This window comes from Episyrphus balteatus, chromosome 2 (assembly GCF_945859705.1).
Source record: "Episyrphus balteatus chromosome 2, idEpiBalt1.1, whole genome shotgun sequence".
NCBI lineage: Eukaryota > Metazoa > Arthropoda > Insecta > Diptera > Syrphidae > Episyrphus > Episyrphus balteatus.
Window position 1 is genome coordinate 74,588,453 of NC_079135.1, and position 23,147 is coordinate 74,611,599.

General features: G+C 31.5%; 2 protein-coding genes across 2 annotated transcripts in view; one reads left to right on the forward strand and one right to left on the reverse strand.

The window, feature by feature from the left end:
* The window catches only part of LOC129910628 (potassium voltage-gated channel protein Shaker), a 302,087-nt gene that overhangs the window by 43,445 nt on the left and 235,495 nt on the right, over positions 1-23,147 (forward strand). The window lies entirely within an intron of this gene.
* On the reverse strand, positions 1,612-22,346 carry LOC129909523 (dynein axonemal intermediate chain 7). The gene is made up of 14 exons (XM_055986598.1): positions 22,269-22,346; positions 22,089-22,177; positions 21,539-21,977; positions 21,235-21,392; positions 13,915-14,001; positions 13,637-13,836; positions 13,190-13,534; positions 12,932-13,088; positions 9,379-10,066; positions 8,958-9,280; positions 3,029-3,153; positions 2,830-2,905; positions 2,384-2,759; positions 1,612-2,283 (listed from the first exon to the last, which is right to left on the reverse strand). Exons 1-14 carry the CDS (start codon positions 22,344-22,346, stop codon positions 2,044-2,046), a joined length of 3,381 nt encoding a protein of 1,126 aa, XP_055842573.1. The 3' UTR covers positions 1,612-2,043.

A 23,147-nucleotide genomic window follows, 5' to 3' on the forward strand; every position in this document is an offset into this window, starting at 1 on the left:
CGTTTCGTATTCAGTGCGACCAGCTCTACAAAACCTGATAGGTCTCCGCCCGCGTATATTTTGAGTGTTACACCGTGTAATTCATACATTTTACTTCGAAAAAAAAAATACAAGATTTTTCTGAACCAAAATAGTTTTATATAGGTATGTAGATACTTTTTCAGGTAGCGATAACCCTTAATACAGACACAAAAAATTTCTTTCTTTTTTAAAATGCATTTTTGCATTTTTAATACAGTTTGATTAAAATTTAATTTTCTTGTTTAAAAAAAAGAAGACGAGTATATAATTTTAGTTCTTCCCCACATAAAGGGCTATGTGATGCTGGCACCCCAAATGCAGTTTTTTTTAAACCTGTCTGTCTGGTTCGATTGCCCAAGGTTAGCCCAGGATAGCCCAAGATTTTTTTTCGTTAGCCCACCCTTAGTTCAAAAGTTATAAAAAAAAAACTTTTTTCAAAATACCAACCTACTAAAAATCAAAATTTGTTTTTTTCCTTTTTCCATTTTTTCTCAATTAACCATGCCAATTCCAACAAATAACATCACTTTTTTCGTTAGCCCACCCTTAGTTAAGAAAAAAAAACTCTTTTCAAAATACCAACCTACTAAAAACCAAAATTTGTTTTTTTCAGTGTAAAAATTATCATTTTTCAGATTTTGATTTTTAGTAGGTTGGTATATTGAAAAAAGTTTTTTTGTTATAACTTTTGAACTAAGGGTGGGCTAACGAAAAAAAGTGATGAAATTTGTTGGAATTGGCATGGTTAATTTAGAAAAAATGGAAAAAGGATAATTTTTACACTAAAAAAAAAAAAAAATTTTGATTTTTAAGAGGTTGGTTATTTGAAAAAAAAAGATTTTTTTTCGTGTTTTTAAAAAGAAACTACTTCACACCATTTTATATTTATTGTTACTTTTGAAAAATATTTGGATATATTTTACAATGCAAACACCAGTGGATTTAATTGTTCTTAATTATAAATTTAAAAAAGGTCACTGAGGTGTAAACGTACTTTTTTTTTTTGGTGTTGTGAATAAAAACTAATTCTTCTATAATTTTTAAACTAAGCGTAGGATAGCAAAAATTAAAGTTGGGCTATCCTAGGCTTACCTTGGACAAACAAACCACGGTTTTAAACTAGAGATTTTTTCACAGGATTTTTTCGGTTTCTGATATGAAAAAAAGTTTTTTGTTGTATCTTTTGAAAAAATAGTGCAATCAAGAAAAAAAAGCTGATCTATCCTGGGCTAACGTTGGGCAAACGAACCACAGTGCAAAACCAACAATTTTTACACTGAAAAAAAAAGTTATTTTTTGTGATTTTCGAGGTGAAAAAAAAAAATAATTCCGTTATAATTTTAAAACTAAGGGTGGGCTAGCGAAAAAAAATCTTGAGCTATCCTGGACTAACCTTGGGCAATCGAACCAGACAGGTTTGAAAAAAAAAATTTGCATTTGGGGGTGCCAGCTTCACATAGCCCACATAAAGTTACGTCCAAAGGAATTAGTTTTTAATTCAAATTTTCTTATATTTTAATACTTTTGATTACATATCAATTATTGTATTTGAAATTAATAAAACATTTATTGAAAAACTGTGTAATAAAATAGCAATATTAAAAACTAATTATTTTTGTATTGAAAAAGGCCTAATTCCAAAGGTTGTCTTAAAAACTAATCCAGAATTTTTAACCGTGTAGCGTTGTCAAGTTTCAAATAATTTTAGTGTTTTTTCTCATTTTATTGTTATTTGCGAAGCATGAAATATATGATTTTGATAAAAACCTAGCATGTACAAACTCCACAATTTTATTTATCCAATTTGTTTCTCACAAAGTATTTTTTTTACACTTTTATTAATGTTTCATTTGTATACATACATAGTATATAATAATAAATATATGATACCAAGTATGTACGTGTGTCAAAAAAAATATCTCATTTCCTAAATCTTAATATTGACAAACCCACATCACTTTCAAATAAACTGTCAATATCCATGAATGAATTTTTTTTTCAAATTTTCACCAGGGTATAATATCAACAAAAACTCAAGGGTCGTATTGCCATCAGAATCTGTGCAATATTATCCCTCAAGACTGGATCCATAGAAAATTGCTTTTCGCGACTGCTAGGCAACATATGCACCTTTGATAGTTGATACAAATCGGCGTAAAAGCCCATCCCTTGGGCAGGCACAGGATTGAAACATGCTGACACTTCAGTGCAATCGATAATAGCAGTGCGAAGTGGTGTCACCTGAAGTGTTGAATGGTTAGGCTGCAAAAAAACAAAGCAAAGCAAAAAAGAAAAAAAAAAAACCATCGACACGAATGAGAGCACACATTTAAATTTCACGATAATGAATTTACAAACTTACCACCTTTTTATTTTCCACCAACTCTCTCATCAGTAGAACTGCAGTGCGACTTCCGGCCAGCAGATTCCATCTAGACCATCCGAAATTATGTGAAAGGGCCAGTGTGGACATGCAGGCATACAAATGCATTTCCATGACAAAATTCTTCTCGCACGAACCCTCCGTATAGCAGAATGCATCCTCATCGGGGAATATATCCACAGCGCATTTGATTAAAATCGATTTTAGTTCGGTCAGTGACAGAATTTTGCCAACCATCTTGGTGATGGTGTCTGTGGTGCCGCCTTGAAAAGAATTCACACAATAGCCACCGGATGTGATGGTCATGTCCAAGCTGATTATGGAGGCTGTGAAACTGAATTGGATTGCTCCTGCACTGCAAAGTAGAGAGAGAGGCTTTTTGATTCAAAATGGGTTCCATACGTAAAGCTATAAATTACATTTACAGTTTAACATCCGGCTTTAGTTCCCATGTTTGATATGGCATATTGCAGTACCGATTCATTGCAAACCCAAATGTTCCTGTGTCAATTAAAACAAAAGAACAATATAGACATAAAAGAAATAAGGGTGAGGGAAAAGTTAGAGTGCAGTTTGCGGAATTATTGCTACAAACGCATTTTGCTGGTTACGATTTTAACATACCCAAGCAGCCAGCACGAAATTGAATGGCAAGTTTGTCTTCGTTAAATTTTGTATCGTGTATGTCTCGGAGACTCCATTTTCCAACCGATAAAAGTGGTGAACTGTTGGGTGGGTTGACTTCATTGCTAAAATGTGAGCAGGAATACATTTGTGGATATAAGTATGGACTTTATGGACAAAATCTGTATAAATCGGATCGGTTATTTGGAAAAGGATTTAAGTCAAAGATAAATATTTTTCTTGGCAGAAACACGATACTGCTTGTGTTTGAGTTGATTTGTTTGAAAAAAAAAGGAATGCAGTTTTGTTATGTAGTTTGAACAAAATGATTGCTTATGTATTTGTGCTTACTTGTTCTGGGAATTTAAGTTGCTATATAGATAAGATACCTTATGTCGAGTTATGCATACGCAAAAAATAGTTTATCGTTCTTGAGATGATAACATTCAATCTGACAAATAACAATGACATCATAATCTGTTGTTTTAAATTTCAAGAATTTTATTTAATCATTAAAATAACTAATTTTACAATTTTATCATAACACCGGCACACAAAATAAAAAAAGTGTCATGTACCAGGAACCAGACCTATCTTTCTATATGTTTTTGGGCACGCTGAATCTGAATTTCAAATCCGTTTGGCCCGGTCACACTCCAGTTTTGAGCTGTGACTGCATTTTGTTTGGATTTTTAAGACTTTTTTGGAGTTTTTAGCAATTTTCTCAAAACTGAAGGGTGTTCGGGCAAAACGGACTTGAAATTCGAATTCAGCGGGTCCAAAAACATATAGAAAGATATGTTTGGTTCCTGGTATATGGAACTTTTTTTTTGTGTGCCGGGGATGAAAGCGACATTTCGCGACAGTGCCAGCACACCAAAAAAAAAGTTGTATGTACCAGGAACAAGACCCATCTTTCTATATGTTTTTGGACCCGCTGAATCCGAATTTCAAGTCCGTTTTGCCCGGTCACCCTCCAGAAAAATGTAAAAAAGACCCCAAAAAAGGCAAAAAACTTCCTTTTTTTTTTGAGTTTTTTGCATTTTACTCAAAACTGGAGGGTGACAGGGTCAAACGGACTTGAAATTCGGATTCAGCGTGCCCAAAAAGATAGGTCTGGTTCCTGGTACATGACACTTTTTTTATTTTGTGTGCCGATGTAATCTTTGTTTAGATCTTTAGTAGTTAGCAGTAGTTTAACAATTCGAGATGTTGCCCTGTCCCAATGTCGCCATGTCGCCATGTCGCTATATCGCCCTGTCGCACAGTGCGGCACTCCTTGGACAAAAAGAAAAAAAAATATGTGCGATTTTTACAAAAGTAACGGTTGCATTATATAGTCTAATAACCAAACCATTGTAAAACAAAACTTTTTTCTCATTGGAAAGAATAGTTTTTCGGCAAAGTCTGTTGCAACTATGCATTGGCAACAAGAAAAATTTATTTTAGTCAGTCTGGTTTGGTAAGTCCGAACGATTACACGGTGTAACACTCAAAATATACGCGGGTGGAGACCTATCAGGTTTTGTAGAGCTAGTCGCACTGAATACGAAACGGTATTTGAAAATCCCCTAACACCCCCAAAATTTGGAGTTACGGGCAAAAAACGGTTTTTTGGACCTTCACCCATTGAAAAAATTCTAGCTTCGACATTTTTTTACCCATTTTCGATTTTTTTACAGTTTCTGATAGAAGATAAATATACCTTTTTAACAATGTATAAAACATGTAACTCGGTTAAACCACTTAGAATTTATAAGATGTCAAAGTTCAAAAATTCAATTTTTTTTGTCATTTGCCCAACTTCGGCATCAATTTAAAGTATATGTTTTCAAAACAACATGCTATTTAAAAAATATATTCTAAAACTATATCTATTTCCCAATTGATCGAGGTATTTTTTATGAAAATCACTTCAAAATTGGCTTAGAAAAAAAAATTTTTCGATTTCAACCCAGATACAGAAATTCGAACTTTTAGGTATAGAACAAAAATGTTGTTTCGGCACTTAGTAGGATAAGTTGGGCTCCAGGATTTGATGAAGGGTTTTTGTAGAGGAGCTAAATACAAACAATTTTTTTCTTTAGGAGGGGGGTCTATCTCCCCCCGTTTAGGTGGGAGGGGCATTTTTCTAAAAAAAAATTATCAAAATAAAAAAAATTATTAAAAAACAACGGCAACACTTACAGTAATAAATGATACCATTTCCAAAAGGCAAAATTGTGCATTTGATTCTAATTTTTAAATCAATATAATATTACCAATAGTTTTTGAAATAATCGATTTCAAAGTTAAAAATAGGGGAAACAAATTTTTTTAAAACTCATTTTATACTATTTTTGTCCAGACTGTGAATTTTAGTAAAAAAATTACTCACACAGAAAACTGCCCAATTGATTCCTTATCGAACCGTGAAAACTATATGTTTCTATGTCTTCTAGTTTTTGAGAAAATTGAAAAATAAAAACAAATAAAAACAAAAAATATTTTGAAAAAAGAAAAATCTGATAAAATAATTTTTCAATTTTCCCAAAAACTAGAAGACATAGAAACATATAGTTTTCACGGTTCGATAAGGAATCAATTGAGGCAGTTTTCTGTGTGAGTAATTTTTTTACTAAAATTCACAGTCTGGACAAAAATAGTATAAAATGAGTTTTAAAAAAATTTTTTTCCCCTATTTTCAACTTTGAAATCGATTATTTCAAAAACTATTGGTAATATTATATTGATTTAATAATTAGAATCAAATGCACAATTTTGCCTTTTGGAAATGGTATCATTTATTACTGTAAGTGTTGCCGTTGTTTTTTAATAATTTTTTTTTATTTTGATAATTTTTTTTTAGAAAAATGCCCCTCCCACCTAAACGGGGGGAGATAGACCCCCCTCCTAAAGAAAAAAATTGTTTGTATTTAGCTCCTCTACAAAAACCCTTCATCAAATCCTGGAGTCCAACTTATCCTACTAAGTGCCGAAACAACATTTTTGTTCTATACCTAAAAGTTCGAATTTCTGTATCTGGGTTGAAATCGAAAAATTTTTTTTTCTAAGCCAATTTTGAAGTGATTTTCATAAAAAATACCTCGATCAATTGGGAAATAGATATAGTTTTAGAATATATTTTTTAAATAGCATGTTGTTTTGAAAACATATACTTTAAATTGATGCCGAAGTTGGGCAAATGACAAAAAAAATTGAATTTTTGAACTTTGACATCTTATAAATTCTAAGTGGTTTAACCGAGTTACATGTTTTATACATTGTTAAAAAGGTATATTTATCTTCTATCAGAAACTGTAAAAAAATCGAAAATGGGTAAAAAAATGTCGAAGCTAGAATTTTTTCAATTGGTGAAGGTCCAAAAAACCGTTTTTTGCCCGTAACTCCAGATTTTGGGGGTGTTAGGGGATTTTCAAATACCGTTTCGTATTCAGTGCGACAAGCTCTACAAAACCTGATAGGTCTCCGCTCGCGTATATTTTAAAACCTCATTTTTGTAACACCGTGTTATTTTTCTTAAAAAGTACGGTTAACAGTTAAACAAAAATTTTTTTTTGGGTTATCAAGAAGGTATAATGTTTTATTATATAAAACATTTTTTAAATCAATTGGGGGTTTTTCAAATTTTTTGTTTTAATTTTGGAAATAACCATTTAATTTCCTTTTTTTGCAAAAGTTCAGAAACTTTGAATAGACGTAAAAAATTAGCGGCTCAAAATATCCTGTAATTTGTACAGAAACGCATACACTATATGTTTGGCTATATGCTACTGTATAAATTTACTGCTACAAACTGCTACACTATTTTTAATGATTTTTTAAAAGCGTAGATCAAACCATAAAAAACATTTTTGTTTAAGTAAAAGTTTTCTAAATTTTTGTTTTATTTTAATTTTTGGACATCTGTCCCGTATAAGATAAGAACAATTTAAGGAGTGATTCTTGTGTTTATTCTAAGAAAAAAATTGTTTTACAGTAACGCTCTATCTGCAAAGTTGCTACCACGTTACGATGATTAAAGAAAACGCTTACTTTTATATACCTTTACTCATATTAATGATGATTTCTCTGTTAAAACAATTGGTATAAGCAAAGTTAAGATTTTTACAAAATATGTTATTCTTTTTAACTGCATTTAAGAAATTTTGATATCTTTTTTGATTGCTCGGATATTAATTTTTAAAGTCTGTTCATTTTTTCTTGCCCATGATAATTTTTGACTGAGGCCAATATTCTTCGAGAAAAATGTGTTTTTAACAAAGCGTTTGATTAATTTATTTCTATGAAGGAAGCAATAATAAACAAAAATGTTATACACAAGTTTACAAAAAAAACTTATATAGGAAAACCTGGACCTGGAAAGATCTTATTTTTTATTAAGTCTTAAAATGTTAAGAAAAAAATGTTTTTTTGTTGTTTGAGATAATTTTTATTTAAAGTGCAGTTACAAAAAATATTTAAAGTCCCTTCCTTGATTTGGTAAAAGCAAAAGCATTGCATTTATAAGTTGCCATGAGAGTTTTCAAATTCTGATAGCCTTATTTATAACTACTCTTTGAACATAATACTTCAGGGTAAAAGCATAGACTATATAACCACAAAAACTTGAGTCAGTATAAATTTTTAGAGATATTCAATAAATCAAGGAACATGATTTTTTTGCGGCATCCCTTGGACTAAAGTAGCGGCCTTTTTGCTCTAGCAATCAAACCAAAAAAATAAAAAAACACTTTTTAGCAATGAACCAAACGGTACTGGCACAAAATCTACTGCAACTGCATAAGCCAAACAAAAGGAAAATAATAACTTAGGTTATTCCTCATCAGAGGAATTTTCGTATTTTAAAAATATTTATGAAATCAAAATTTGTGTTTTATCTTAAGAAATTCTATGTTAAGCTAATTTTGTACAAATAAATAGTGAAATGTACCTATAAATTGAAGAAAATGATTTTTGTCCAAATTTTCTTCAAAAGGCCGCACTGTGTGTCGCCATGTCGCCCTTTTGCCATGCCGCTATGTCGCTATGTCGCCATGTCGCTATGTCGCCCTGTCGCCATGTCGCTATGTCGCCATGTCGCTATGTCGCCATGTCGCTATGTCGTCATGTCGCCATGTCGCTATGTCGTCATGTCGCTATGTCGCCATGTCGCTATGTCGTCATGTCGCTATGTCGTCATGTCGCCATGTCGCCATGTCGCCATGTCGCCATATCGCTATGTCGCCATGTCGCCATGTCGCCATTTCTTGACAGTTCTTGGTTTGGGTACCCTCTAATTACTCAATTTATGTGCTCTATACTCTCACAAGTCCCTTTTTCGCAGAAAAAACGGATTTGAACTTCCAAAAAAATGCAAAATATAATGCATAAATTTGACACGAGGGAAACGTCAAACGTGTTTATTTATAATCTAAAGTGTCATACGATTGTGCAAAAATAAAGGCAAATTCCACAAAATCCTGTAACGGGTTATAAATTTTTTGTTGGTATTAAAAAACATAATGATAGATTTTGGTTATTTAAAACATTGGATCTCTAGAGTATAGGCTTCGAAGCTTTTTTCACTCGATAAACCTTTAGTTTTTAACTTCTCATTTTTCGATGGCGAACACCCTGTTCAGAATAACCTGTATTTTTCTCTTTTTTTCCAACATGGGCCTTCGTTCGTCATTATTTGTCTTGATGACGTTTTAATGTGTATCAAAATTAAAATCTTATCTCTGTGCCAAATCACATTTATACTTTTTTTCATTTAGCTGTAACAATTCCCATATCAAATCTAACTAGCCCCTTGAGACCCGATCAAAACCATTGCTGAAAAATAAGTGCTTTAATCTCATGGTATTATCTCTGGCATTTGCCAGACAAAATACACAGCAGAAAAAAGCTCATTATAGGATTTTCAGTGCTTTCTAAAATTCCTCACCAATATTGATTTCCATTATCCAATGCATCCCCAACCAGTTGTTTACTCAGAAAGTCTTCATCATCTTCATATTCGGAGCTGCTTTCAGCTTTCTCCGATTTTACATCGTCATCGTCTGGTGGCTTGATAGCAGGTTTAACTTGCAATCCTTGAATTATAGCACAGGCGGAGAATTTCCTACCAATACTTTGATCCGGGGAGGGTATTCCCGGTGCGAGACACTCCCCGCCAGCTTCACTGCCAGTTAACGACAAATTCGATGTGTCTTCCTCCACATGCTCATTAAAGCAAGGCATTTGAATCTCACATAATCGATCAAGATCCTTTAAATGAAAAAAAAAAAAAAATTACATAAACATGCGTTTAAAAATTTAATTTAATCCATTTAAAAAAAAATTCTATCCAAATTCAAATAACCCACCTCCAAGAGTTGAGAAAACATATAACAAGCTGAGTTTCCTTCCTTAGTAATATCCTTGCAAGAAACAATCTCTTGACTCTTCTTATCTTCCTGGTGGGCATGTTGCTCATCAACACCCCCATCGTCCTCCTTATCGTCGTCGGGTCGTTTAATGCGAACGGATTTTTTCAAATTAAATTTAGGATGAAATTCTCTTGGAAAACCCACATCTATGAGACTTTGTGTAATTGGAATTGGAATTTTCGGTGTGCCTTTGAGGGTATCTGCTGTTTTGAGTTTATTTCGGGCCAAATAGAGATATGTTACTTTGGGTTTGACATCGTTTGTGCTACATTCCATTTGAACGGAATAACCCTCTGGCAAACGAGGAATAACAAAATCTTCAAGAAGACCGTAAATATCTAGGCCGTTTGGTATGTCGTGCATGTTGAAATCTGTGATATGTCTTTCGGGAAGTTGGTAGGTCAGATTATAAGAACATTTCCGGTCGGTGAATTTCTTAAGGGCATTTCGTTTCTTGCATGATTTCACTGTAGCAGCAGCAGCAACATCATCATCAACCGGAACGATAGTCGTAGAAGAAGTTGGGACAGAAAGTTTTGCTTCGTTATCAAATTCGATTGTCTCCTCTGCGGTTTCCCAGCGACAGGCGATAGGTGGTTCAAACCATATCACAGAATTTGGCAATCTAGAATGTAGATATTTCAAATTGTATACATATATGGTCGTTAAATTAGTGTGATGGTTACGTTTGAATAAAATTAAAATGAAATAAAGCTATCAAATACAAAAAAATAAAAATTTTGAGAGGTTTTAAATCTTAAAAGTTCCGATATAAAATAAATATTTTTTTTTTGCCAGTAAATTTATTTTTTAGTAGCGTGCTTTAACCTTTAAGAGGAAAATGAAATTAATAATATTTGCTCTTTGCTCACGAGTTTTTTAAGGTTTTTATTTGCAGTTTTATGTTTCAGGAACAACCTAGGTTTCGAAAACATGTACTCAAAATTATCTTATTTTCCCTGAAAGCTTTTAGTTTGTTCTAATTTATGTATATTTTGAAAACAAAGACTTAATAAAATGCACGAAAAAAAAAAAAAAAATAAAATCAAAAGTTTAAAAATTAAATTAAAAATTTTTTTTTTTCAAAAATGTTTTTAAAAATATTTTTTTTAACATTTTATACTTAATGATCTCTGTAAATTTTAAATAAAAAAACTAATGCTTTGATGAAATATATGAACTTAAAAAATATGTCAATTTTTGAAAAACGGCAACGCCATATTTCCGTTCTCCGCATTTTTTGAGAAAAACTAAAAACGCAGTTTTGTTAGAATGAATAAGAGTATTCCACCAAATTTGATCGAAATCGTTAGAGCCGTTTTCGAGAAATTTGCAATACCTCGAAAACGTTATATGGGAGGTATGCGTTAAAATGGAGATATTAAAAAAATAAAAAAAAAGGATCTAGGGAATTACGTAAAAATCATCTGTACCAAGTTTCAAGCAAATCCATCCATTCGTTTAGGACCTAGCTCGATGTACAGATGGACGCACAGACGCACACACGCACAGACCGACGGACGGCATGACGAAAACCACTTTTTTGATCTTCTCCATCATCATAATGTTGGTTTTGATTAAAACCTCGATTTTTTTTTTCTACACGAAACCAATACTTGCCCTATAGAGCAAGTAAAAATCCTCGGAGTCGTGCATTTCATTTTTACTTGCGATATACATATGTATTTTATGGCAAGGTTAGGATTCGGAAATAAATTCGAACCACAAAGTGGGTCGGGGTCAGGCAATTCTATCTGTCTGTCTTTCGGTCTGTCTGTGTGTACCTCGAGCTACAGTCTAAATTAATTGAGCGATTTTCTTCAAACTTGGTAGTTAACAGTTTTTGGTGATTACCTAAGAGGACAAATTGAAATTGTTTTTTAGGACCAAAACTAACGGTTCCTGTCATAGAACGAAAATAGAAAAGTAATTTTTTTTCAAAAACAGCTCTAACGTATTTGATTAAAATTTTTGTGTGTAGTGTAACACATAAAAGCTTCCTTTGGAAATAAAAAAAATATTTTTTGTATTGTTATTAACGGTAGCTGTCATAGAACGTTTTTTTTTTTGTTATTTATGAATTTATCGTAAACGACAAAGCAGATTTCGACCAACAATTTTTACAGGAACCTTAAAATATCATTTCAAATTTTGTTTGAAAAATCAATTTTTTGATGAATAAAATTCATCATTATTGAAATTTTCTTAAAAGTGGCATACCATTTTTTTTTTTGAAAAATAATGTTAGGAAATTTTTATATATAAAAAATTTTATTTTTTTAAAAAACGATTTTCGGCATTTTTTTTTTCTAAAAAATTGCTTTTTATGCAAGAAATCAAATGGTATACTTGGTTTTGTGTAAAAGACCATTTTAAACGGTGTTTAGGTAATTAATTATAAAAACTGATTTTATTTTGTTTTACACTACTTATGAAATTGCTTAAAAATATCAAATTTTAAATTTTCCCTAATTTTATTCAGTAAAAAGCTTTAGCATTAGAGTTACTTTTACCATAAGAGCCAGAACGTGCGACTCCAGTCTTCCATTTTATTTTTATCAAAATGTCAATTTGTTAAAACCAACCATAATCTTTGGCTAGGCGTTTAGAATTTCGTAATTTATAGTTCCTTAATATATTTTTTAAGAAGGATGATTGAGGTCGAAGGTAAAATCGATTTTTTGAAATTTTTTGTTGCTGATATTTTTCGCACCTTTGAATAGTAAACAAAAACGTCCTCCAAATAAAATAAAGTTACTACTTTCTCTTAATTTACTAGCTTTGGATTCAGAAAGTTCTAAAATATCTCCTTTCCACTTTTCCAGCTTCAATATATTTTTCAATAAAGTTGAAATTCATTTATTATTTCAAAAAGGGATCCTTTATGCATTTTTTTTTTTCAATTGCCTAAGGACATGTGTTGCTATTGTGTTTTCATTTCAATAGATATACACCAGTCAGTAACTTTGCATTAGATTGTTTTTTGTTTTATGATACCTAGTTGAAACTAGTAAATACAGGAAAAGTTTTTATTTTCAAAATATTCTCAAAAATGGGTCAAACTTTTTTGTTTTAGTTTTTTATATTTGAAAGTGTTGTACCTATATGTATACTTTTGAAACAAAAAGTATCTAATAAAGTTTCATAGTTTTAATTAATAATATTTCTGAAAAGAGACATCAAAAACAATTTTAATTAACTTATTCATTTAATTTTGAAATTTAACGGTATTTTAATGGTTAATTAATTGCAAAAGTGTATGTATCTCCGCTTTTATAATGAAACTTTGATACTTAAATATTTTTTTATTTTTAATTAAACAAAAAAGTCATTACTTGACCTTGAGTTTCACAATTTGTAATTAACTTAATGAGTAAAGTATCATAGTGGTATTATGCAACAAAAAAACAACAATACCTTAAATGAGCCATAATATATTAATATTACCTTTTTTAAAAACCAAAGCCAAAAAAAAAAAGAAGAAACTTACTCGACACTCACTGATCCCAATTTGTCCAAACTTGCCTCAATTAATCGCATTTCAGCTTCAATTTCTTCTGGCAATCTACGAACACCCGGAAGTGGTGGTGGCGGAGGTTTATATGATTGCCGAAATGGCTTCCTTGTGAGTTTGCTAGGAGAAATAACTATACACACAAGCATTAATCACCTTTGTTTACTGTTATCTATGTGAATTTTCTCTCTCTTTATTTTTATTTTATTTTTTTTTTTGTATATATGCTCTTACTTGTTCGAGTGAAGGACGTTGTGTTTAATCTTTTATCCTGCTGCGGCTGTTCCAAATAATCGACCACGAACACACCCCCAATAATGCGATACTTACGTAAGTTCACATCGAATTCACCCAATTCGGACGCGTTTAGCCCCATGTCCTTGCGGCGGGCCTTATTTTGTTCGTCCTCGTAATCATTGTATATTTTATCGATGTCAATTTCACGAGGTGCGGTCGGTTCGTCCGACACGCTACTGGGATCGAAATCGGTTATTGGCAATTCCTCGGATGCCTCATCGAGCATTGATTGAAGGATTTCTTTGCGTTTTTTCCATTCCTTCTTCGATTGAAGTAGAATATCTGGGCAAAAGAACAAAAAGCACAACAAAAAAAAAAAGGAAAAATTTTATAAATTAATATGCTGACACTCCTTGAATGGAAAAAGAATAAAGTTGGGTGTACTTAAGTGCTCTTTTTTATGCCTGAATAGACGAAAAGTTGGACAATAGTCACTAAAGTGGTCATAGTTTAGCCACAGGCCTCGAAAGGCACAGTTAGTGACTTTCACAGATGGTGGCAACGTTATTTGCATATCAATGACTGGAAACTCGATTTCGGTGTGACGATTTTCATCGACCTTTGCTTTTATATCCTTTGGATTTCTATACAACAATAGAAAAATACATATATATAGAAATGTATTTGTATAAGTTCAAATCAAATCATCAAAAAAAACGTACACGTTAGCATCCGCAGCTATTGTCCAAACTTGGCTCTTAAAAACATTCGATATGTATGTGTGCTTAGACACTCCTGGTCTATCAGGTCTAAATGGATATAAAATTTAGGAGAATGGGGTCACACAGTAGGTATGTAATGGGAAGGAAAAAAAAAATATAGATAAAAATAGAGACAAAAGAAAATATTATCTTAAATGGACTTCTAGCATTAAGGACAAATTAAATTGTTCCTATTTTATTGGATTTCAGTTAATTGAGACAAATATTTTGGAATGAACTGTTAATGTTGGAATGTGAAGAACACGTGATACGAATTTTATATAAATATTATTTAGTTCTGAAGTCTTATTTTTGAACCTTGGTGAAATAAAAAGAATCATGTGGTGTTAACAAGGGCAGTTTTGAAACCTTATACGTAAACTCCGAGCAGAGAGTTTAATACTAAAATCAATGACTTATAATATGCTTTAATCTAAAAAGTTATAGCTGGGTCTATAGAGATGAAGGCTCAGTTCTTTAGGGGAGAGAAATATTCTGTTATAAAACTACCTAGCCCTAGCGCAAATATTAAAAAAATTGTATTAGATCGCTAGTAGTTAACGTATTACAAATTATAATTTTTTATGCATACAAAATTATGAAAAAAAAAACGTAAACAACTATAAGGGCTCCTTTTAGTCTTCTTCTTCCTTTTTCTCGGCGCTGTTATGATCTCGATGTCGAGGGGATCATAACCTTCCCACGTTACTGCTTCACACTAGTGATCCGCCTGTGGGGTTCGCCGGGTTGACCTCAGAAATCGGCGGCAAGCCTCCCGGTTTTGTATTGTTCCGTTTCTGAGGCCAACCGAATGCTGGTGTTTTTGCATTTGCTTGTACCAGGAGTTTTTAGGCCTACCTTTCTTTTTATTTCGTGTTGGAACGTTATATGATATTGCTTTTTTGACGGGGTTCTCAGGATCTCTCCTTTGAACATGGCAATACCAACTGAGTCGGTCGTGTTCAATTTTTTGGGAGATGGTATTTTTAACATGAAGGCTTCCTCGGATCTTTGTACTTCTAATTCTATCAAGCTTTGTTACTCCTGCTGTCATGCGAAGCATCTTCATCTCAGCTGCCGTTAACTTACTCTCATACTTTTTGTACATTGTCCAACACCAACATTGTGAACCGTATGTGAGTGCTGGACGCACAACTGCGGTGTAAAGCCTTCCTTTCAGCTTAGGGGGCATTTTTCGATCACAGAAGATAGCAGAATTTTCCCGCCACTTCATCCACCCTACGCTTACGCGATGATTGATATCGTCATCACAATTACCTTCGTTACTTATCATAGACCCCAGATATTTAAACTTTTCACACTTGGGAAGCACTACACCATTCAAATAAATGTCAGGAATAGGCCTGTGTGGATCAGAAAATGGGCAGCATAGGTATTCTGTCTTTTTCGCGCTTATGCGTTACCCACTACCTTCTAGAACATCCACCCATACATCAAGTGCTCGTTGCAGGGATATCGGGTCTTCACTTATGATGGCTCCATCGTCAGCAAAGAATAACTGATGCACTTTTGGGTCCGTCACTTTGCCTTCGAGCAGGTAATCAAGAACGGTAATAAAGAGCAGAGGACTCAAGACGCTTCCCTGGTGTACACCTACTGTGATTTCGAATTCTTCGGTGACTCCAGCTGCACATCTTACTTTAGTAACTGCTCCATCATACATGTCCATAATTATCCGCACATAGGTTTCCGGAACTCCTCGTTGTCTGAGGGCCACCCATATCAGATCTCGATAAGATAAGGGCTCCTTTTAGTATTATAAATATTATATTATTTTAAATTATAGAACTTATATAATTCTACATAAAAATTTAAAAATAATTTAAAGCGAAATAGGTACAAGGAAAATAAAAAAAATGGTCGTCTGTAAAGTCGGGTTACGATTTACGAACGATGTTATTACGTGATAAAGTCATAAGAAAACATTGTGCATTAGGTATAATTAGTTTAAATTTTTTGTCAACTTTTATGTATAACAAATTAAAAAAAAAAAAATAAAATAATAATCTAAAATAAAAATTATGATATTTATGCTGAGCACGTTATGACTTTATTGTGCGTTTTGTTTTTTGAGGGCAATCATATTAAAAAAAAAAAAATAGAGAAAGAAATTACCATTTTTTTCTTTAATCATTTTTTCAATTTTGTTATATGAAAAATTTACAAAAACAGTTTCTAAACTACATATATTTGTGTTATGTAAAAAGTATAAAAATGAGTTTTTGAAAAAACATATTTTTCATGAAAAAACGAAAAAAAAAATAATAACTTTTTTCGCACAAAAATTTGTCGATATTTTAACATGACAACCTACTATAAATTTTATACAATCTGAAAACTCATAGAAACAGTCAGATTTGTATATATGTAAATATTAGTTCATACCTACATTTGAAAATAAAAAAAAAATTAATACTATATTTTTTTATTTGTTAAAAATATTTATTAGAACTGAAAGAAATTTGCATTAAAATGTATCACAACTGAAAAAAAATTGCAGCAAAGAAAAAAAATATATACCTACTGCAACAAAAAATGTTTTGCATTTAAAAAAAATGTTATTGCAACAGAAAAACATTGGCATTGAAAATAAAATAATTTTTACTGCAAATAAAATATTTTGCATTAAAAGAAATATTTTTGCAAATACAAAAATGTCTGCATTAAAAAAAAAAAAATTCAATGTAAAATGTGTGCATAAAAAATATTTTTTTAAATATTCCTCGAATTTCTTACAAATTTGGCTATACATGAGCTATTTCAACTATAACATCGAACGTATAGTGTAGCCAAACATTCAAAATTGTAAGAAACATGAAGAATATTAAAAAAACAACATCGATAAAATGAGAAATTTTGCATAAATAGAGTCCTGCCTATTATCTATCTTCCTTATCAATTATATCCATCTATCTATCAAAATAAAAAATATATCCTAAAAACTGTTGAAAACGGTCAAAAAACTTACAGCAAAAAAAATAAATAGTTTTCCCTTTTATTGGATGAAAAATCATTTTTGATTTGCTACGTACCTATAATACTTTTAGGTTTGAGATTCTGTGCAAGCTTTCGAAAATTCTTAAAAGCAAAAAATACTTAAAACACCCATGTTGTTTTTCAAAAATTCTTATTTCAAAAACCAAGATCTTTGAAGAAAATCCGTATAGGACTGTTAAATTATTTTTTTTTTGTATTCTTCTATTGATATAAATCAAATTTCTGTAAACAATTTCCCCTACCTATAATAACAACTTTGCCGAAGGCTTACCCCTTGCATAGTTAAAAGCATTGATAACTCAGCATTGAAATGTTTAAGGTTTTTTGACGTGATAAATCGATGAACCATGGCAGCCACCACAAAAAAGTGACGCCATTTTCCAACGTTACCCTCTCGCATTTTCGCAGTGCGGCAAAAATTTAAATTCAAAATTAAAAATAAACTATTAGAGATACAAAAATCTTCTATAGCTTATTTGAAAGATAATAACCTAAAGCCTTATCCAAATGAAGGATTTTTGGTTTTTATCGTTTTTTCTTCAACAGTAAGAGAAACAAAGTGCATAAAACAATGATAGATCATAACCAGGACTATATGTGTACAAAATTTCAATCATTTTTGTTAACACAATTTTGAGTTAACGGTAAAGTAAATTTTTCAAATTCAACAGGTTATAAATTTTGATCTAGAGTAGTTAGAAATTTGATTGAACTTTTATGAACATCCTGATACAATTACCTTTCATTTGGTATATCACACATAACGGTAGACTAACTACAAGCTACACAATGTTAAATCAAGAAAATTGCGAAAAACCTCAAAACACCAGTGGAGATCTGTTGCCCCCCGAACAGCCACCAGTGTGGGAAGTACCGTAATCTTAGTCTGTCTCTTACTCCTCTTGTAGGCATCTCAGGAATATGATTGAAGCATCATATGAAGGGTTTCACCCTTTCGCATGGTATAATTTTTTTTATAGGTTGTTATTGAAAAAAATTGATAAAATAGCGTGAGGACATAAAAATAAATGTTTTTTTTTGCTTTTTTTAATGAAATTTGATCGAGTTCAAAAAATTCTATCTCTTTTTGTAGATGTCTAATAGATCTGATCGATATATTTATTTTGAGCTTAGATAATAAGCTTTAAGATGGTATAAAATTTTGTATAGGTTGTTGGGGGAAAAAAATGGAATTAATGACGTGAGAAAATAAAAATTCATGTTTTTTTTTGCTTTTTTTTAATGAAAATGATTGTTTTCCATAAATTATTTTTATACTTTTTGCGCATTGTAAAAATTTAAAAATGGTTTTATTCGTAAGAAGAAATACTTGGCTTTTAAATTGCATAATTTTTTTTGTAAGCCTTTAAAATAAAAAAATTAATATACCTAATGAGAAAAGAAAAAAAGTAAGAAAAAGAAAAAAAGTAATATTTTTTAGCTTTTCTTGTAAATTATGATTGTTTGAAATAAATAAACGTTTCAATTGACTCATTTTAAACAAAAGCACAGAACCTGTTTTACGACGTTATCACGTAAAATCATCGTCCGTAAACCGGCTTTATAGACAACCTCTTTTTTCCACACTTCTGCTGCCGGGTTTCATTGATTTACAAGAAGTTGTACGTGAAATATAGGCTTTTAGCAGAGAACCACAAAGATATAATTAAGTTTTTCTCATCTGGACCTCAAAAACTAAACTCTTAATTTTATTTTAAAGTTTTTATGATACATTTCCATTGTTTTTATGTTAACATGAATGCCTAGTGTTTGTTTGGCTTGATGTTATATAGTGGAATGTACTTAATTCATGAGATCACCAAACACCAAATATTAAGATTTGAGTGCATTGAAGCTCATGAATGGGAACGGGTCGTTATTCTGCATTCCAAAATTCTGTATGACCAAAATTCTGTATTTGAATAAAAAATTCTGTATGAACTTAATTCTGTATTCCATTATTCTGCTTTTCTATTATTCTGTATTTCAAAATTCTGTAAATCCAAAATTCTGTTTTCAAAATTCTGCAAATCCATTATTCTGCTTTTTGGAATTCTGTACATTCCAAACTTATACATTTTTATCTTGCCTGTTGAACAATTTATATTCAATTAACAAGTTTAGTATAACAGTGTATAAGAGCCGTTTGCTATGTGACCTTATGTGACAGTCTACGCAGAGGAAAAATTAGGGCATATGAGTTCTACTTAAATATTTCAGTTTTGTGTCAAGAAAAATGGCAATAAAAGACCTTACAATAAAAGAGAAATAAACCCTTACCTTACAAAAAAAAACAAAAATACAAAATAACAAAAAACAATTTGATGAAATATGTACATAATGAAGATTCTTGGCTATATTACTCGTATTTTGGTATTCAAGGTAAGTCATTGCCATATGCAAATTAATTGGGGAGATACTTTACTTCAAAGTATTTTCTGCAAAGGAAATACCAAAGATCTGGGGTCAAACTACGGCATACGTACGTTAACGTATTGACGCTTTATGTCTCTATCAATAGTCAAAACGTTAACGAACGTATGCCGTAGTTAGACCCCTGTATTCCAAAATTCTGTAAATGATAAAAGAAAAAAAAAATCATTTGGGCAATTCCATGGTAACTCACGTTACATTCACAAAAATTTCCAACACATAAATAATTTTTTTTTTTTCAATTTTAATGTAAATTGATACGAAATTACTATCCATGAATGGAGCATAACTATTACTTTCATAATTAACTAAAAAAATTGTCCTTATTTTTAACATTTGCTTGGGAAAAATAAAAATTTGATGGTAACTCACGTTACAAAAATCGGACACGAATTTTAAGAGTCCGACAGTATAAAGTTTTTATGTGAAATTAAGAATCTTAATTTGTTTTCAATGAAGATTCCATACATACAAAATTACAAGCTTTTAATATGAGTGACAAAACCAAACATTTTTTCAATATTTCGAGGAAAAATTTTAAAATATTTAGGTAACTCACGTTACATTATTTTGGTAACTTATGTTACCTGCGATTTGTGGTTCCAAAAGTAAAGAAAAGATGCATTTTCACTCAAGTTTTTTTTTAATCGAATAGTGTGTAACGAAGCTTGATTAAATGTTAACTTATTTTAGCACTCACGAGGGGATATTGTCATCGTCACTATTAGACTCATCATATTTTCAGTTTGCTTGTTTTTCCGTCATTTTCATGTGAAATTCTTCTGTTGTTGGCAAGCTTATGCTATAAAAATGCTTTAAGAAAAGTTATTAAACTCCCTGAATATGTCTATCCATAAGAGAATACAACAAAGAATCTTTTCTTGCAACTTGCATAAAGAGTTGCCCTTTGTAAATAGTAATTTGCTAATAAAAAAGTAAAAAACACTGCATAATTTGTTCAAAATTCGTGTCCACTTTTTCATGGAATTACCCATTTACAGAATTTTGGAATACAGAATTTTGAAATCCGAATTTTGGCCCATACAGAATTTCGACCCCAACCCCTCATGAATACCTAAAATGACAGTTACAAGTTAAGCTTTTCTTTTTGAAGATGCTATAGAGCAAAATATATTTTTGTGACTACAACTTCATCAACTTAAATATCTCAGCCAATCTAACCAAATTCGAAATAAGGTACAAAACATTCTAGATAGCATATGGAAATATTTATGCATATTTGTAGTACAAACGTATATGTATTCAAGTCATTTTCTTTTATTTTTTTAATACTTAATATGTCTCAAGTCTAATGACAAACGAAGAATGAGCACTTTCTTATAGGCTTTCTTAAGTTCTTACGGCAAAACATTAATCAAACAGACAACAAAATTTGCTTTTACTTTTCAAATGCTCATACCTACATAATATAAGAAGGGATAATGTTCACTTACGTTTGAGCTTTTAAATAACGATACAAAAAAAAAAAAAAAACAAAACAAAAAGAAAAATAAACAGAAAAACCCCATAAATCCTCTTTCGAATGATTAAGTTAACCGTTTTGTTATTGTATTTGTGTTATGAAATTTTCCAAGTTTATACCTTTTCCCTTAAATTCGAAAAAAAAACATGTTGCATTATCTGGAGGACCTGAAAGACAACGTAAACCCCTTCACTTATTCAATAGCATATAAAACCTTCACTCTGCTGAGGGAAGATAGCATCAGAGATATATTTATTATTGAAATCCCCTTAGAATAAGTAAAAATAAATTGACTTCTCGAGTGACACCTCATGCATAATGTTGTTGTAATGCAAATATATACTTACTCCATATCCCTTTCGACATGCGAAAGAATTTTATATGTGAACTCATCTAGATAATCTCTCAGAAAATCTCTTATTTCCGCTTTCAATTTATTCAAATCGGTCACCGTTGTTATTGACTGCTTTAAATCACCAATAGAATCATCAACTTCCGCTAGTATCTGTGTAAAATGCGGTCTATATAAATATATATTTAACATTCAAATCAGACAAGAAGTTTTTTCTAGCTGATTTGATTATTCAGACACGTCTCTCTGCTGATGGTCTAACAGTATAATGAAAAAGAGTCCCTCTATAAATCACTCACCCCAAGGACCTCTTCGATCCGACCTGCATACAAATCCCCCAAATTGCCCTGCTGTCTCCGCAGGTCGCTTCGTGATAAATCGGCAACATTTGAATCCTGTGTGAGAAGTGTACGTTCATTGGTTTTCAACAACCAATTGCGTTCTTCCTCGTGACGACATTTAATGTCCACCTTCCACATGTGAATATATTTTCGCAAATCACTTGGACTATTGGCGCTCGGTAGACCATTGCATCGCATGAACTTCTCCCATTCGGTGTTTTCCTTTTCGTTCTGTTTGATTGTGTCAATTAACGAACGGATGTCATTAAAATACGCCATGCTTGATTTTAGTTGTTGACGGCGCTCCTTGTTTTCTAGGATTTCTACACGTAGCCGTTTTTCGGCTTGTTCACGTTCGATTTGTTTCCGTTGTCGTTCTTCTTCGACTTTTTTAAGCCTTTAATTATAGAATTTATGTTTTGTTTGTTTGTTTATGTTTGAGTGTTGTGTTATTTTTGTTGCTTAATGCTTTGTTAATTATAATGTTATAGAGGCAATTTTAACTTACTTTTCTTTTTCCATTTCAATTCGTAATAGCTCGGCTTGTTCGGCTTCCAGGCGAGCCTTTTCTTTTTTCGAGAGTTTCTTTTTTGGTGGCTAATGTTGAAAAAGGGCACATTTATTAGAATTTTGCTGAAGAGTTTTTAATTTCTATTTTTTCTTCTCACCATTTTTCTAATACAATAACCTTCTGGAAAGTATACAATATTGCAAGTGAAAAGACTCCCTGTGTTGTATTGATTAAACTTTCTCTTGAGATTTTCATAGTAACTAGGCGATAAAGAAAACACTCAAAAGCGCATTATGAACTTGCTGTTGCCTTTAACTTGTTGGGGAGAAATTCAACGCGTCACTCCTTGGTAAGGTTTTATAGGGATAGAAATTCAGCAGTAGAAATAAAAGGAATTTTATTCCCATGATACTCGGTGTACTTTTTGTTTTTGTTACTACTAGCAGCTTGGAGGGTTTTCACTCTTCTTCATTTAAAAATAGAACTGCATTAGATGAGAAGTTTGCTTAGTAATTTTCTACAGATGTTGTCATTTAATTTATTTGAATATGCAGATCTATCTACACGAATGATATAATTGAATATTGTAGTAACAATAAAATGTAAATTGTTAATACATACTTGCTTTTGGGTTGATAGAACATTGATTTGTTTGAAGTCAAAGGAAATAATGAAAGGGTATAATATGATTCAGTTGAAGAAATATGTCGAATAACAGAAACTCTTTTAATAAACGATAAAATAGCATCACAGCGGTGACAATTTGGTTTTTTTTTATCGAGAAGATGAATAAATCGTTAAATCGTTTTGAAGATAGTATGTCAACTTGAAACGAAATTAACGAAAATTCTTTTTTTCAAAATTCTGCTTTTCAAAATGCTGCTTTTTAAAATTCTGTCTTGAACAATTCTGCCAGTGGGTGTTTATTGGAAACAAATTTTGCTAATTCTGCTTTTTTACTTGCGATATAGGTACTATACATATATCAAGTTATGCATTCGTACAAAAAAAAAGTTGAGATAACATTTTTCCATGACATTACGATGGTAGAGAATT